Source organism: Phanerochaete carnosa (assembly GCF_000300595.1).
Source record: "Phanerochaete carnosa HHB-10118-sp unplaced genomic scaffold PHACAscaffold_2, whole genome shotgun sequence".
Taxonomy (NCBI): Eukaryota; Fungi; Basidiomycota; class Agaricomycetes; order Polyporales; family Phanerochaetaceae; genus Phanerochaete; species Phanerochaete carnosa.
In genome coordinates this window covers 2,720,944-2,736,611 of record NW_006767629.1, presented here as the reverse complement: position 1 = coordinate 2,736,611, position 15,668 = coordinate 2,720,944, and the positions used below count along the sequence as shown (strand labels likewise).

Sequence of the window (15,668 nt, the reverse complement as noted above, 5' to 3'; positions counted from 1 at the left end):
CCTACAGTGCCGTTCAAGGACAAGCGGAGGTTCATAATGAATTTTATTGGTCACTACGAGGCGCTTGTCGACGACCGGATAGGCAGTCGTGTCGGTGACAATTGCTGGGCCTTTGCAGACACCTATCTCAAAGTTTGTTTTCACGCTGTATCATCTCATGCATGTCCCCACGATTGTTTACATCTGGACTTCGCAGGAAAAGATTGCCCGCTCGCTGGCCCGCTACGAACGCGAACTCGCGGCGTCCTTCTACGGCAAATTCTTCGCACGGCGATTGAACATCTACCTCCTCCAGCGCGATCCAGAGCAATGGAAGAACCTGCAGGTGAATAATCGCTCGACATCCAATGCGCCGACGCCCGTTATGACACCATCGATGACACCCGCACGTGTTGCGTCGCCCATGCCTCCGAGCAAGCCTGCCGTGCACTCGGCCAGGGCGATGCCGGAACCTGGCAAGCCACTAGAGGCCGGGAAGCTGTCGAAGAAACGCAAGAGCCGTGTCGAGAACGAGATCGACCAGCTCTTCCAGGAGAAGCTCGGCAAGAAGGTCAAGAAGGCGGGCCTTGGGCCTGAGGCGCCGGCTGCAGACAGAGAGGACAAGGCAAAGGATGGGAAGGAGAGTAGGGACAAGAAGCGCAAGAAAAGCGACGATAATATGATGGACAAGGATCTGAAAGATATTCTCGGGGCAATCAAGGCTGCGCCGACAGGCGACGACAGGCGACGACAAAGGTCACAGGCATAAGAAGAAAAAAGCAGCGTAGACGGCTACATCCAAAAGTACTCTGGATTCTTATACATTCTCCCGAGGTTACATACTCTATAGCGAGCGAATCCAATGAGAGAAATGCAGAGACCTAAGAGTATTGTATGTCCCATACACCATCTATCCCAGATGAACTACGCGCGTGATAAAAATACAGCGAACCCCGAGAAGCTCAACCCATATCGACGTCGTTGTCTACATCTGGTCGTGGCGCACCACGGACGACAGAACTAATCAGCTCCCGACGGACCTCGGGACTGATCTGAGGATGGGGGTTTGCCCGTACGACATCGAGTAGTGCGTCCTTTTGATCCGGGGTGAGATCAGAGGCGTATCTGAGCAGTGATCAGAAAACTTGGATATTCAAGAGAACAGCTGTGACATACCTCTGACAAAAGACGAGTAAACTCTGGTGCCAGAGCACAGGGAGTTTCTCTGAGTCGCCAAGCTTCGCTTTGTAGGTATTCGAGAGGCGGATGAAGTGGAATACAAGAGCGTCGACGACCTTGTACGGCAGGGCGTGCTTTTTGTCGAGGAGGATACGGATGAAGAGGGAGTTGGGCCCAGAATACTCCATATTGGCAAGGCGGATGAGGGCAGCCGAAGAATGAAGGAGCGGGACCTTAACTTTTGCTAGGACAGACGCGATAATCGCCGCCTCCTGCAGTGTACAGCCGTTCTGCAAGAGAGGGAAAACGATTCCTTTGAAGAACGCTGCAGGCTTGTATAGCGCACGCTTGAGAGACTCATAGTAGTGCACATTCAGCTTGCGGCTGTTCTTGTGCTTCCGCTGGCCTTCCTTGGTCAGGCGGATGTCTTCCCTGATCGCGTCGAGCAGGACACCCTCAAGAAAAACACGAGCCTGATTTGGCTTCATTTGCGAGACAAATATCCGTGTTGCGGCGTGGCATGCTTGAGGCGACCAGTTCTCGGGATGCGTAAGTGCAAGCATGCGGGCCCATGCGGGAAGTGAGGGGACGATTTTGAAGGGTTTCGGAAGGGGCCCAGACTTGTATCTTGAAAGAACAAGACCAACTCTAGTAACAGCCCATGAGCAAGGGTAAATAGATCTAGCCTTTCAGCGCATACTTCGTGTAAAGTTCAACGACTTTGGGGTTCAGGCCTGCCGCAGGATCTGGAGGTTGGCCAGGGTCTGGATGGAGGATGAATATCACCATCTGTCACCAAGAGATACTCCTGCACTCACCTCTGTGAGTTTTCTGGATAGAAGTCGTCTTCTCTTGGTCCCCATCCTCGAGTTTCGAGAAGATAATATCTGCTAACGTCCTTCGTTCGCCAGCATTAGCGGGCAATAGAGCATCTAGGGTACGCAGATCCCCCTCGTCCACTTCCTGCACGCCGTTAGGATAGAGCAATAGGACGGGCATGCACACACACGATTTCCTCTACTTCTTCTTCCTCGTACTCTTCTTCTTCCACTAGGTCATCCTCTTCATCCTCTTCATTTCGCTGCGTACGAGCGAGAGTGAAGCTGGGCTTGTTCTGCTCCTCCAGCTCCTCGTCTTCCTCATCCTCTTCTAATTCTTCCTGCTGGTCTCGGGCTAGCTCAAAGATCTTCCGCGACGTCTTCGGATCGAGTATGACCTGTGACACGGAAGGGACGTAATAAATCACTATCTTATATAAAGCCGTTGACCGGGTGTCGCCATACCTCTCCTGCCTCTCCATCATCATCCTGTCCGGCATGGGATTTTCTCCGCTTTCCTGGGCGGGCTACCTTGCCATACTTTGCAACGTGCTCGTCCTCTCCAAGCTGTACGTATAGGGGATCGTGCCGCGATTTGCCTGAGGGCTTTGCTGCGCGAGGCATGTTGGGCAGCGAGGGATGAGGAGGCCGGTGTGTGAAGGACAGCCGGACGCTGCACCGTCATTTTCCAGACTCTGCACTGTAATTGGCTCGGCATCAGCCGTCCCCCATCGTACCTGTATATGTTAGACGCCCCGGTGTCATGTAGCTTTGGCTTAAGTACCCCCCTTCCTTCCAACGTACGATAACCCTTCCACTCGTTCCCCCATCTTCTTGTCTATATAGTACTTCCAGCATGTCCTCGACCGTAAGTTGCTCCTCGCCGTGCGCGTTATTTTTCTCGCTCCAGCTGCTCGGACAACCCTCTACGGGTTTCTTTGTCCGAGCAGCTCCAGCACGATCGCGTATGTATGGTATTAACATTCTCCCGTAGGTCCGCACTCTCGACAAGAACGGGAAAGATATCAATATTGTCGGATTTCAGCGGTTCGGCTTCGACTGCGAGGTGTCGCTCGACGTTCTCCGTTTACTCTACTTGAGGAAACACTATGTCAAGACTGTCACGTCCTCCAGCGAGTCTGTGAAAGATGACGAACAGGATGAAAGCAGCGCAACTGCTTACTTCTCCAAGTCCATCTACCACGCCGACACTCAGTCGATCTCTTATACCACACTCTCTCGTTTTCCTCCAGTAAAGCTCCTTCCTCCTTCCAAGCGCAAGCGCATCCTCGTTACTGGCGGTGCTGGCTTCGTTGGATCTCATCTTGTTGACCGTCTCATGGTCCTCGGCCATGAGGTCACTGTCCTCGATAATTTCTTTACTGGCTCTAAGACAACGGTCAGTCACTGGGTCGGCCACCCGAACTTCGAGATGGTCCGTCATGATGTCGTAGAGCCCTTCATGATTGAGTGCGACCGTAAGTACTGTATGATTGATATATGTTGTCATGATACTAAACTAGCCTTTCACCAGAGATTTATCATCTTGCGTGTCCGGCGTCGCCACCACACTACCAGTACAATGCTGTTAAAACCATCAAGACATCTTTCATGGGCACATTGAACATGCTTGGTCTCGCAAAGCGCACTAAAGCTCGCTTCCTTATTTCCAGTACATCTGGTATGTAATGTAGACGCATGTTTCAACCGAGCCTCATATCTTACTGCCAGAGGTCTATGGCGACCCTGAGGTCCACCCTCAGCCAGAAGACTAGTGAGTCTGTCATCGTCTCTATCTGAGATGTTTGCTCACGTGCGTTACAGCTGGGGCCATGTCAACCCCATTGGCCCTCGTGCTTGCTACGATGAAGGCAAGCGAGTCGCCGAGACGTTGACTTACGGTTTCCATCGTCAGGATGGTGTCGACGTGCGCGTCGCTCGTATCTTCAATACATATGGTACGTGGCATAGCTTCTGTTTCTCTATCGATGGTTCTGACCGGATCACATTCCCAGGTCCTCGCAGTGCGTATCAGTAAAAAGCACGCTATTGCTCCCGAGAGAGCCTAACGGAACTTTATCACCTTCTTAGTGAACCCATTCGATGGCCGCGTCGTTTCGAACTTCATCGTCCAGGCGCTTCGCGGCGAGGACATGACCGTCTACGGCGACGGCAAGCAGACGCGCTCCTTCCAGTACATTCACGACCTCATCGACGGTCTCATTGCCCTGATGAACTCTGGCGAGACGCGCCCGGTCAACATCGGCAATGGCGACGAGTTCACCATCGGTGAGTTCGCGGAGCTCGTCCGCGAGATCGTCGAGAAGGTCCAGAGGGAGGACGGTGTCGAGCCAAAGCGCGTCAACATTGTCTATAAGCCGATGCCTACCGACGACCCCCAGAAGCGCAGGCCCGACACCACGCGCGCGAAGGAGGTCCTCGAGTGGCAGCCCCGCTGGACTGTGCGTATGGGTCTCGAGGAGATGGTCCGTTACTACAAGGCGAAGATGGAGGAGGGAAGCATCTAGGATGCGCAGAACTTTGTGCTGAGAACGGCCGAGGAGGGTAACTGCCGAACAGCCATCCGACTTTCTTGCTACTCACGGTCCTCTGGATTTGTCATCTGTTATACTACTATTCCCGGTCAAATTAGTGTTGCGCTGTGTATTGAAACAGTTGATATAGGCTGAAATATAGAAGAGACTCTCCAAAAGACATTTCCCTGTAAAGATGATGTGCGGCAAGAGATATAGCGGGGCTACCATGTACAGCAATCCACAGCAGAAATGAGGATGTACGCTATGCATGCTAGAAGCTACAATGCGGGTCCACGGTATGGGTGTCGCGTGTAGATACGTGTAAAATAGACGGAGGTTTCGGTTGGCTTGAACCCCGAAGCACCGATGTAAAACTAGGCAGATCTTACAGATTATGACCAGATTGAGGGGAGCATTGACACTGTCAGGCGGTGGTGGTAGGCATAGACAATGAGTTGTGCGAGAAGAGCAGTTGACGACGAGATGAGAGTTGCGAGAGAATCGAGAGTAAGAGTCTACGAAGGCGAGGTGGTGGCGCAGAATGCGGGTATCTCAGGAGCGGATGAAGGAACGCAAAGTCTGGCCGGGCGATTGGCTTAGCTTGGCCGCAGCGCCCTTGAGCACTTGCTTGTCGACCGTCGGCGTGATGACGTTCGCCCGCAGCACACGCGCGATCTGCTGGTCCTCGAGCGTGACGATCTCTTCGCCAAGCGGAATAGACGTCGGCAGACTCCCGCCGCTGTCGGACGTGAGGTTCCGCTTGGCGTCCCTGTCAGAGTCGCTCCATAACACCTTTAGCCTTCTTTTCATCCCGACGTCGTTTACCCTCTTCGATAGTTCTAAAGTAAAGCCGCGTAACAGTGAGCCAAGTCCACCATAGCGCGAGGAAAAAGCATCACACACCGGACCTCGAGAAACCATCTCTGCCCGGCTCAAGCCAGTGATTCTGCCGCTCAGAAAATCTGTCACAGTCAAGTACCGTAAGTACCTAGTACTTACTCGACATTCAGATCCCACGACTCAGCAGGAACAGGCTCACCTTCTCATCGGCCGTCCGTCTGGGCCAAGCGGGGAGAACGCCGCCTGCTGACCGCTGATGTACTTGGCCACCATCTCTTCCTGGCTCTTTTGCGTATCTGGCGAGACGCAAGAGAACGAAAGAGGGGACAGCGGGTCCCGGTTCGCAATTGTGGGGTCGCCCTTCATGTCAGCGAGCCTTTGCAGCCCCGCCAGCATAAACTCCCAGAGGGGCCGATTATATGTTTCTGCATTTTGCACGGGATCCGGCCGTGGCTGGATTGCCAAAAAGTTGGCAAGAGATTTGTTCACGACGCTTGCGACGACCACGGAGAGGTAGCCTGCGTTCGTTCCTGCAATTCAAGAGTCTATAAGGCGTATGAAACAGATAAGTGGAGAAAAGAAGGAACTACCGTGCGACTTGATGACCTTTGCAGCGTCAAGAACCCCGGTCAGCTCACGCTGCAGCTGCTCGGCATAACGAAACGGATGCGCGAGGCTTTTCTCGGCCTTTAACCGGGTGAGACATGGTAACAGGGTGATCGTTGAGCACATGCTTACTTGTATAATCACGACAGGGCAAATTATTGATGCCAGCTCCTTTGCGGTCATCGGCGTCCTCTATTACCCGGCTTTGATGAGCACTGTTACCCCCTATAAGCGAGCAACTTACGTTAAGAAACAGGTTCATGACCGCCATCGAGTAAGAGCGTCGGAAGGGCGGATAATATGATTCCCAGAAGGCGACAATCTGCCCGGGATTGTCTCAGTTCGTCGCCTTGTAGGAATTTGGCGTCGGAGATTGGCATACCTCGTCCTGGAGATCTGGGGGTGCATGCTGATGCCCGTGTGAGTAAAACGCAGCAACAACGAATGTACGGCTACTTACCGTGCCTCCGAAAAAATTGAGGAACTCCTTGCACGCGTACTCGTATGATTCGAGGTCCTCTGCAAAGCCCCACATGTGGTTAAGCTCCTCCATCGAGTCAAAAACTGTTTTGACTCTGCACGTGAGATGAATCAATGTCCTGTCAACAGTCGTGCGAATGCGATAGAAACGCACTCTGTTGGAGGAGGCACGTTGCAAAGTGTCAAGCTAAGGCAAAGTTCCGGAAATCTGTCTATGGTTTGAGATTGCCTTTGGCGGGGAAGCGCGAAAGAAGACTCACAAGGCTGCAAATCTAAGGGCTGCCATGGAATAAAGGTCAGGCGCGAAGATGTGCGCTGGTGGCAGACGAAGGTGGTAGAATGCGTGTGCAAGATCAGCAGCAGTGACCCAGAGGTCATGCTTGCCACTGTATCGACAACGCGACTTGCCAGTTATGCGCGTGTCGAACACGATCATGTTGTAGTGATTGCGTAACCGGGGATCCTCGACCTGAGGCTGCATCCAGGACGAGTCGAGGCCGATTGGGTGGAGGAGAACGACAGTTGGCCGGCTGGGATCGAAAATGCCGACATTACTGTTGTACGTACTTGTCCAGTACCAGAGCGAAGCGTAGTCGTCCTTGGCCCGGATGTCAACGAAAGGCATGCTCGGCGGTGGTTCAGGTACAAGAACGAGGCAGCGTCGAGGACATGGGAGACGGGGCACAAGAAGGTGAGACCGCGGCGGAGGAGAACATTTCAAGGAGGCCTTCTGGCCAGTCGATCAGCGCAACTAACGGACCCTTGCGCGCTTGCCACATACCCTGAATCAAAATCACACCCGCGACCGTTTTGTTCCCGCGAGTCGGCGACCCTTGTCGATGCTCTCGACGCTCTCGAGGTCACCTCTGGCTTTTGTACTCGCTTGTTACCGTGGCACGCATTTCAGGCCGCCTCTCCATCGCTGCAGACCCGCGGCACACCCCAGTCTCAATAGGAAAGTTGATTGATGTCTCAGTACTTCTATTCACTTCCCAGCAGCTGATGGTCCCAGAGTCCTCTACGCGTGCAGAAGACGCAGCACGCTGCAAACGGCTAGCATGGCCCGCCACACGCCCGCCCCGCACCACACCGCTCTCGACTCCTACGGGCCACGAGCCATCTCAGGAGAAACAGACTCTAAGAACTAAATGTCGCGCTCATCACTCGTGCAGCCGCGCCGCTGCTGGACCCACAAGTACAACTCGAGCTTAGTGGGACGTCCATACGCATACGGGTTCCTGCTGCTCGAGCGCCTCTGTCTAAACAGATCAGAAGTTCTTACAGCCGACCCTGATGCTGATGCATGCCCGCTAGGCGGATATCGGAACGCGCCCGGCAGGGTATAGGTTATTGGCGTGTAGGTTACGATGTTGACTTCGAACGATAGCAAACGTCTCTTCCGATATACTCTTGTTGGTGACGTCGATCGGGGTTGCGTATACCCTGTGCAGGGTCATTCATTCGGCCACCTCACTCACGACCTGGATGACCCTCTGCTGCTTCTGCATCATGCGTGTCAGCAAGCACAGCAACACGCATATCATTCCCACCTGCGCACCTGTCTCTCGGTCGAGTCCTCGGTCGGGAACATGCTGGGGACCCCTAGTGATTCAAGGGTCTGCTGCTGCTTTGTGATGAGCCCATCCCATGCTGGCAGCACTCGTTCTCTATCGAACTGCTGTAACTCCCTGCGGAAAGCGTCCGTCATACTCTGAGACGAGTAAAAACGTGCATGCATCAGTAAGAGATGCGTGTGATATCCCCGGGCAGATCACGTCCGATTCACTCACGTCGGCTTCAAACTTTGCCAGTGACACGCCAATCATGCTCGCTCTGCGCGCCACCAGGTGAGCATATCGGGCACGTTTGTCGGGGAGAGGACAATGGGGACATACTTGGTCTTGGCAATTTTCACCTTTTCTTCGTGCCTCTTCTGGATCGACTGCCGTTCGTCCCATAGACGCTTCTCGAGCAGAACTTGGTCGTTCTTGAGCTAAGACCAAGCTGGTAAGCAGATGATTTGGCTTGTAAGCAGACTGGGACCGAGCCCACCGTCCTTATGGCATCCACAAAGGCCCGATCTCCGGACAACTGTGCGATAATCGGTAATGCTTGCTGGAAGCTAGCATTGCGGAGATCCTGTTTACACGCCGCCGAGTCCGAGTCGGTTCGTCTGCGTGGTCTAGGGTCGGTCGGCTGCGCCGAGGGCTGCAGAGCATGTGCAATGTCGTAACCCGCTGGGGGGTCTTCTGTCGTCGTAGACTCGGCGACCAACGCTTGAATGGCGGAAGAACTTTGCAATTGAGAGAGTAGCGAAGCAACAGACGGTCGCGCTGACGTAGCCGGATCCGCGTAGTCCTGTTCATTGACTGAATCAGGAGTGGTGACCTCGAGGGGGAGCGCGCTCTCCGGAACCTCCGAGGCACCCGAGTCGCGGGATGGGTTTGCCGCGGCCGGGGTGCTAGTGCCGATTGTTTCGTGCCACGCCTGTGATGCCCGAAGGCGCAACAGAAGGGCCTGCACGGCGGAAGCTTGAATGTCCTGCAGAGCACATCAGAAAGAGCGTAAGAGAAGTGATGCCCCGCTCTGCTCACATTGCTGTCCGTCATGAAGCTGATGGTTCAGATGTAGGAGAACAATAAGGCCGTTTGCGGGAGGAGGCTCCCATGCCGCTCTCGATGCCGGCCAAGCCGAAGGCTTTGTGGCGTCCCGTAGCGCCGGCCGCGAGCTTCAAGCGCCCCGCTGGCCGGGTCAAGGCACTGCGATGCCTCGGACGTAGTCGCCACAGCGATAAATGAGGATAAATGCACCCCAAGGCCGGCAGCACATCCAGGAACCGCGTCGGCAGGTCAGCTGCTCTCAGCCGCGACGCAGAACACTCCTTGACGTCGAGACATGTGCGACGTGTGCGCGCACACCATGAGGTAGCCTGTATGAACAACTAGGAGTTGCTCTGGGCCGGTTGCTGATGCTGCGTCTCGGCTGCCGTACAGCACACATAAAATGTGATGCGGCCTGCCAGCAAGACGCCATCCAGGACCTGCGTGTGCGGCGCACGTCGGGACCGAACTTTGACATTCTCACGTAAGGCCCCGGAGGCCGTCTAGACATGCTCGCTGTTCGTGTAGGAAGGGACACCGCAAATACCTGAAAAACCGTGAGTGTCCGCCCTCCGCGGCGCACTAGCAACGCTTCCGCCTAGGCTGAATGCAGTGCGCACTACTGCGCCGCGGACAGAAAGTGGGCGCCTGCCGGTAGAAACGTCGGCATGAAACGCTTGGCGTCGCTTTGCCACACTTGATGTGCGTTTATCCGGCTCGTGCGGCCAGCACACACCGCCCTCGGCGCTCGTCTTCGCGTACTGCCAACGCAAGAGACCGTCGTCGTCGTCGTTGTCGTCGCTGCTGGCAACGAGCCTTTTGGACGGGGGCAGCGGCGGACGTATCGGAGGGCAGGTGCGGGTTGCTATGCGGCCAATATTACGTAATTTTGGGTCCATCAAATCGATGGCAACCATTTCTCGATGAACGGGGAAAGGAGGCCCTGCCCGAGTTTCCTGAAAAAGATGTAACGTGGAGGACCCAGATCAACTAAGATCCCGCGCTTAGCTTGATAGGGACATGTTTTTCCCAGGCTTTCGCCCGCTCGTCGATCCCGCCAGGCTTTCTTCCTTTTACTTCAAGCCGTGCCTGTTCTTCTTCTCCTTGCCCTCCGTATTTTTTCTTAATCTCCCCGTCCACCACCAGTCCGCACTTTCTCTCCCTCCCTTACTCCCGCCCTTTCCCATGGCGGCCACACAAGAGACGGCGGCGCCGTCGTCGTCGTCGCACATGATGAAGACCACGAAGAGAGGCAGACCCTTCCTCAAGGTACGTCCCCCGACTAGTCTCCAGCTTGAACCATCTCACAGACTGGTCCATCCTTTTCCCCTAGGACACTCTTGACCTCTTCGCAACACTTATCGTATCGCTCGAGCTGCGGACAAACAGGCAGTTCTTCCGCAACTTTCCTAATTCCTTCTTGACGTGAGTCCATGTTCAACTTGGACCACCAACTTGTTTGTAAAGATGTTCCTTCCAGTGACGATGCGGCACGAAACCTCGCCTCTCTCAAATTCTCGCAATCCAACCGTGGGCCGGATCCCCGAGACCCATCCCGGATAGTAACGACCACGACTACGACGACATTCTCCATGACCCGTGACATGGCCAAGGCGATGTGCCAGCACTTTATGGATGCGCGACTTATCGAGAACGCCGCCGACCCAGGCTCAAACCTCTTCAAGGATCGGGGTGTCTACGTCCTCACGCCGAAGGGGCTCCACGTGTTGGAACGTTTCATGAGCAAGAACGGCATAAACGGCGACCATCTGGCGCATGTCTTCACCACTCAGCCAATCTGCATGAAGCTCCTCCATCTTGAGCGACGTTCGGTCGACGACGAGATTATTGTTTCTCACGGCGTCATCACTGCCCTCTTCCGTCGGTTCGTCGGCAGGCAAGCCAACTACCTACCAGATAACATCGATTCGATGGACACGTTCCAAAAGTACCACGAACGGTCGAAGGGAGTGGCACTCATGGATGTTACGGAGCGGGCAGCTGCTGTTGGAGGCAAGACCGTCACGCAGAGGGCATGCTTCCCCGCCGTTGCCGCGCTTGAGTGGTTGTGCGACTTTACCTCGGTCATCGGTAGGGAGGAGGCAGCGGAGATGGCAGCACAGTTCGTTCGCTACGGCCTGATTACTCTGGTCAGCGACAAGCGCAGGAACAACGACTCTGCGATCATCTTCACGGTGCGGGGCGCAGCAGGCGGTCCTAACTCGCCCATCCAGGTGCGTTTATGGTTGAATCCTTACCATTTTCGGCTAGCTGATAGCGTTCATTCCCACAGCAACATGGCGAGTTCCGCTGTACGGCGAAAGCTATCTACAAAATCACCGATGAGGGTCGTCGACTCGCGCGCTGGGATCAGTCCGAGGGTGTGTCCAGCTCACCGAACAGCTCATCGGCGGCGCTGTCGGGCAATGCGCGATCGTCAGAAGACGCCGACAACGACTCGAAAAACGGTGATGCCGCAGCCCAGAGGCTTCATCGCCGTATGTCTATGACAGAGCGTTTGAACGGCAGTCACGAAGGCGATGGCAAGAAGTCGAACAAGAAGGAGAATAATTCGGAGCGACTCAAGTACATCATCGAGGAGCCCCAGTTGCGGAACCTCTTCCGTGAATTCTTGCGGTCGAACTTCTGCGAGGAAAACTTATCGTTCTACCTTGATGTTCTGGATTTCAAGCGCAAGTTCCAGATCACGTCGTCCGCTGTCGCCGCGACTTCGAACCCTCGTCCCGTTAAGGGAACACCCGGCCAAGCCGCGATGGAACGTCATCATGAGTCCCTCATCCAGACAGCGTTCGTTATTTACAACACCTACCTCGCGCCATCAAGTCAGTGCGAACTCAACATCGACCACGGTCTTCGCAACGAGCTGTCGGGTTACCTCAGCGACGTGATTCAGAATCTGACCGGGAAGGCCTTCCAGGGCCGGGTCGAGATGGATCAGGCGAACGCCTTCAACGCGACGCAGCTCCAGACCATGATTCGCTTATACGAGCGTATTCAGACGCACGTCTTCAGGTTAATGGCGACAGATTCGGTGCCTAAAGTCCGTCTTCTTCTTACGAGTTCTCTTCTCTCGCTGAACGTTTCGTTACTCTAGTTCATCAAGACGCCGAAGTTCCTTGCCCTCAAGATTAGGTTAAACGATGATGACGACAGCTTGGACGAATTCCCGGTGATGACGGCCAACTCGTCGACTCCATCCGTGCCACCAGGCCTAAACGAAGAAGAGGTTGGCGGCGCATACGTGACTGTGTCGCAGAGAGCGGCTGCGATGGATCGAGCGGGCCAACCACATTCATGAACTCCCATCGAGCACGCCATGTCGTTCCTCGATCTCTGCCCAAACGCCATCTACCGTACAGCTCATTTATGCGCCCATGTCTATGCCGCCTCGATCCCCCGGTTATGCCTGTATGTCACACCACCATGTCACCATTATGCCTGTCACAACGCACCTGTACATCTCCCGTCGCCGGTCCGAATCAGCTCCAGTCTTGGTCGCCTCACAACCTGCAACTTTTTTTTATATTTTCTTTCCACACTTGACACCCCGGGGGTCTTGTGTTCGTACTAATCAGACTCTGGCATTTTCTTCTTCTTCTAGTAGTGCAAGTGCATTCATATTTTTTTACTTCCTTTGGTTTCATCGCATCATTGGTCCTTTTTTCATCCTATTCTCTGCATTATGTACCATCTAAGAACTAATACCCTACATGTCCCTAGGGATAGTACCCGTAATGCCACTTGTAGTTTTGCTAACAAGCTTGGCTCCGTACTCTGAGCAATGTGAGTGAACTTTCAGTGAGCTCCCGAAACGAGCTATCACTCGTGTGCTCCCTATCCGCGAAAAACACAGCCGCCTCCCTGCACCGTATGGCTCTCTGACGTGGCGGAGGTATCTGCGGAGAAAGTTTCACGTGGAGGTATCTATCGGCATCATTCGTGCCTTGGATTGCACATTCGGGTGGGAATTCTCGAGACGACATATCTCAAGGCTTGGAGCGATACCACCACCTCGATAACCAAGCTCGTCTGCTGTACCCTCACCACCCCTGAGCTGATACAGCCATGTCGTGGATTCTCAACCCAGACGGCGACGGCAAAGGACGCACGGTCCGTCAGCGCCCTCCAAAGCTGAGCAGCCTTCCCCGGGAGGGTGCCGCAGGCCCTGCGCCTGGCACGCCTACCAAGGACGCGCGCACGCCAGGGTCAGCAAGCTCGATACCTAGCTCCCCCTGGGCAGAGTTCCCCCTGAAGGATAACTACCCTCGTGTCCCGGACCCCGTTATCGAAGAGCGGGAGGTTTCCACGAAGGCGGCCAATCGTCCGTTCCTGGCGTACGTCTTCATTCCGCTTACTATTTCCTGAGGCCGATATTAACTGCGTTTCATGTTCGTTTAAAAGCTACACTCAGTACAAGGAGCGGAGACGGGCGGAACACGAGGCGTGGCTCAAGCGCAAGCACGAGCGCGAGGAGAAGATGCGTCGCGGCGAGCCCGTTGGGCCCGAAGAGCCTGACCCCACGGAGGAGCCCGAGGTCGGGTGCCTCGGCCTGCTGAAGTTCCTCTTCATTACATTTGCGGTCGTAGTGCTTGCGAGCAAATTTTTCACGGGAAGCTACCTCTGGGAGCAGGACGTCGCGGGCAAGATTCGCGCTCTGATTCCGGTAAGATAAAGGGGAGTCCGGACGAGTTGTACGCGGCATTTACGTCGTGTTTGCGTAGGAGGGGAATCAGAGGCTGTTCTCGGAGCGAATGTTGACGACGTTCTCCGGCGAGAGTGAGGGCAAGCCTGTCTACCTCGCGGTGAGCAGCATACTCCTCGCTCCGATTCGCAGCTCCATATTCACAGCTCCGCCGCCACAGATTGATGGGGACGTATACGACGTGTCAAGCAATCGAGCAACGTATGGGCCAGGCGGCTCTTATCACTTCATGTAGGACACTCCGGAATCTAGCGTAGAAAAAGTGCTCATCCGATCTGTCGGTTGCAGGGCAGGGAGGGATGCTGCGAGGGCGTTCGCCACAGGCTGTTTTGCTACTCACCAGACTTATGACATCAGAGGTCTCTCTGACAAAGAGATGGCGGTAAGAATAACACTCGTACTCGACTTGTGATTCATTTGCTCACAGGTGCCCTTTCCGTAGAGCTTGGACCACTGGAAGAAATTCTTCGCAGACTCTACAAAGTACCGGAAGGTCGGGCGCGTACTGCATGAGCCCATTGATCCCATGAGTCCAATACCCGAGCATTGCGACCCTAAGAAGGCGAAGAAGGCACCTGAGGAAGCAACTAAACAAGCCGGACATCGGGACGAGTTATAGGGTCGCAGAAATGTCGTTCCATTGGCGGAATCTCGGTATAAATATGTGGTATACTACGATAGTTCTTGTCTCGTGGAATGCATAGTGTGATAGTTTGTGTGATTTCTGATCGATGCCCAGAACCTGCCGGGACTCTGCATGAACGGCACCGGAGAGGGAGGGGAGGATCATCTCGATCATAAGCACCCCTAGCCCACCCTGTGTGTTTGCAGCCAGTTCTTCACTATGGGAAAGTCAGCCATGGAAGCGTTGATCATGTCAGAGTAGTCCTGGTCGCGATATTTTGCGAACACGATGTTCCCCCTCCACGCCTTGGCTTCCTGGAAGTAATCGCGGCCCTGCACTTCGCGAATATACTTGTTGACCGGGAAGGGCATGCCGTCACGAGACACGGTAGGGTAAAAAATTATGTACGGTGACGTGAAATTTTTCGTCATGCCGTCAAGGATGTCGACGACCTGTCAAATTCAGATAAGTGACAAGGATACCGGCATTTCAGATTATAGACGTACTCCATAAGCCCACGACTGCGGACCTAACCCCTCGGCGATATAATCCATGAAGACCTCCGGATGAGGCATCCTTCCGCAACGGAACGGCTCGGCCACGACAGGCGCACGATCAATGTTAATCGAACTCGTGGACAGTGACACGAGGTGTGGTGTACGGTCGTCGGAGGGGAAAAGAATGGCCTGGTACGAAACGAGGTTTGCCATTTCCTGTTTCATAGAAAAAAGTCAGCCGCAAGCCGAGGACGGGGCGGGGCCCACTAACTCACTGCAGAGGCCAGGAACGCGAATTCTGCAAGAAGCGGTGTGAGTGGGAGAAGGAGGCTTGCAGGTTGTGGACAGCTTGGGACTCTAGTACCATTGTTTTTATCCCGGCCAGCAACGAGGACGCAGAGAGGTGCTGTGCCCCAGTGCTTCGCACACTCGTAGCCGTTGCTCACTGCACGTAGCGACCCTTCAACATTCTGATCATCATAGTCCCCTGTAGCAAATGTAGCCCACAGACGAGGTATGTCATGCTTAGATACTTAGAAAGGGTGCACACCTTGGTAACCCCTTGCGATCGCCCAGAAGCGAAGGCACAATGAAGAGCCAGACCCTCTGGGCAATTTTGCCATTACAAAATACCGCTGCGTATGCTGTGCATCTGCACCAACTCGCATGGGACCGAATCAAGCAATGCGTATGCAAGCCCGGCTTCAGTTTTCAACGTGCTATTTTACATAACGTGGCGTTTAGAAGACTAATTGCAATCTCAGCGTAGACGGGGATCGTCTCG

General features: G+C 54.5%; 7 protein-coding genes across 7 annotated transcripts; 3 read left to right on the top strand and 4 right to left on the bottom strand.

Annotated features, from left to right (window-relative positions):
• Window positions 1-68: 68 nt before the first annotated feature.
• On the bottom strand, window positions 69-2,613 carry PHACADRAFT_250194 (uncharacterized protein). Its single transcript, XM_007392090.1, has 7 exons — window positions 2,442-2,613; window positions 2,168-2,374; window positions 1,977-2,121; window positions 1,859-1,922; window positions 1,156-1,806; window positions 197-1,104; window positions 69-132 (listed from the first exon to the last, which is right to left on the bottom strand). Exons 1-6 carry the CDS (start codon window positions 2,598-2,600, stop codon window positions 942-944), a joined length of 1,389 nt encoding a protein of 462 aa, XP_007392152.1. The 5' UTR covers window positions 2,601-2,613; the 3' UTR covers window positions 69-132; window positions 197-941.
• A 183-nt stretch (window positions 2,614-2,796) lies between these two features.
• On the top strand, window positions 2,797-4,699 carry PHACADRAFT_250192 (uncharacterized protein). The gene is made up of 7 exons (XM_007392089.1): window positions 2,797-2,844; window positions 2,971-3,454; window positions 3,511-3,657; window positions 3,708-3,750; window positions 3,801-3,934; window positions 3,992-4,000; window positions 4,068-4,699. Exons 1-7 carry the CDS (start codon window positions 2,833-2,835, stop codon window positions 4,502-4,504), a joined length of 1,266 nt encoding a protein of 421 aa, XP_007392151.1. The 5' UTR covers window positions 2,797-2,832; the 3' UTR covers window positions 4,505-4,699.
• Window positions 4,700-4,781: 82 nt separating this feature from the next.
• PHACADRAFT_250189 (uncharacterized protein) lies at window positions 4,782-6,925 on the bottom strand. Its single transcript, XM_007392088.1, has 10 exons — window positions 6,700-6,925; window positions 6,594-6,647; window positions 6,420-6,534; window positions 6,342-6,368; window positions 6,204-6,281; window positions 6,092-6,151; window positions 5,944-6,040; window positions 5,553-5,883; window positions 5,417-5,475; window positions 4,782-5,352 (listed from the first exon to the last, which is right to left on the bottom strand). Exons 1-10 carry the CDS (start codon window positions 6,918-6,920, stop codon window positions 5,066-5,068), a joined length of 1,329 nt encoding a protein of 442 aa, XP_007392150.1. The 5' UTR covers window positions 6,921-6,925; the 3' UTR covers window positions 4,782-5,065.
• A 971-nt stretch (window positions 6,926-7,896) lies between these two features.
• On the bottom strand, window positions 7,897-8,432 carry PHACADRAFT_88673 (uncharacterized protein; the record flags this gene model as incomplete). Its single annotated transcript, XM_007392087.1, has 4 exons — window positions 7,897-7,941; window positions 7,998-8,150; window positions 8,230-8,272; window positions 8,335-8,432. Coding segments are annotated over 4 exons (339 nt in total), but the record flags the coding sequence as incomplete, so codon positions are not given.
• A 1,811-nt stretch (window positions 8,433-10,243) lies between these two features.
• PHACADRAFT_250185 (uncharacterized protein) lies at window positions 10,244-12,770 on the top strand. Its single transcript, XM_007392086.1, has 5 exons — window positions 10,244-10,308; window positions 10,373-10,464; window positions 10,520-11,273; window positions 11,333-12,100; window positions 12,155-12,770. The coding sequence occupies exons 1-5, from the start codon at window positions 10,270-10,272 to the stop codon at window positions 12,356-12,358; spliced, it is 1,857 nt and encodes a 618-aa protein (XP_007392148.1). The 5' UTR covers window positions 10,244-10,269; the 3' UTR covers window positions 12,359-12,770.
• A 355-nt stretch (window positions 12,771-13,125) lies between these two features.
• On the top strand, window positions 13,126-14,381 carry PHACADRAFT_87720 (uncharacterized protein; the record flags this gene model as incomplete). The annotated part of the gene is made up of 6 exons (XM_007392085.1): window positions 13,126-13,394; window positions 13,462-13,723; window positions 13,785-13,862; window positions 13,923-13,993; window positions 14,051-14,144; window positions 14,205-14,381. 6 exons carry the CDS (start codon window positions 13,126-13,128, stop codon window positions 14,379-14,381), a joined length of 951 nt encoding a protein of 316 aa, XP_007392147.1.
• A 1-nt stretch (window position 14,382) lies between these two features.
• On the bottom strand, window positions 14,383-15,054 carry PHACADRAFT_250183 (uncharacterized protein). Its single transcript, XM_007392084.1, has 2 exons — window positions 14,894-15,054; window positions 14,383-14,839 (listed from the first exon to the last, which is right to left on the bottom strand). Exons 1-2 carry the CDS (start codon window positions 14,960-14,962, stop codon window positions 14,570-14,572), a joined length of 339 nt encoding a protein of 112 aa, XP_007392146.1. The 5' UTR covers window positions 14,963-15,054; the 3' UTR covers window positions 14,383-14,569.
• Between the last annotated feature and the right edge of the window lie 614 nt (window positions 15,055-15,668).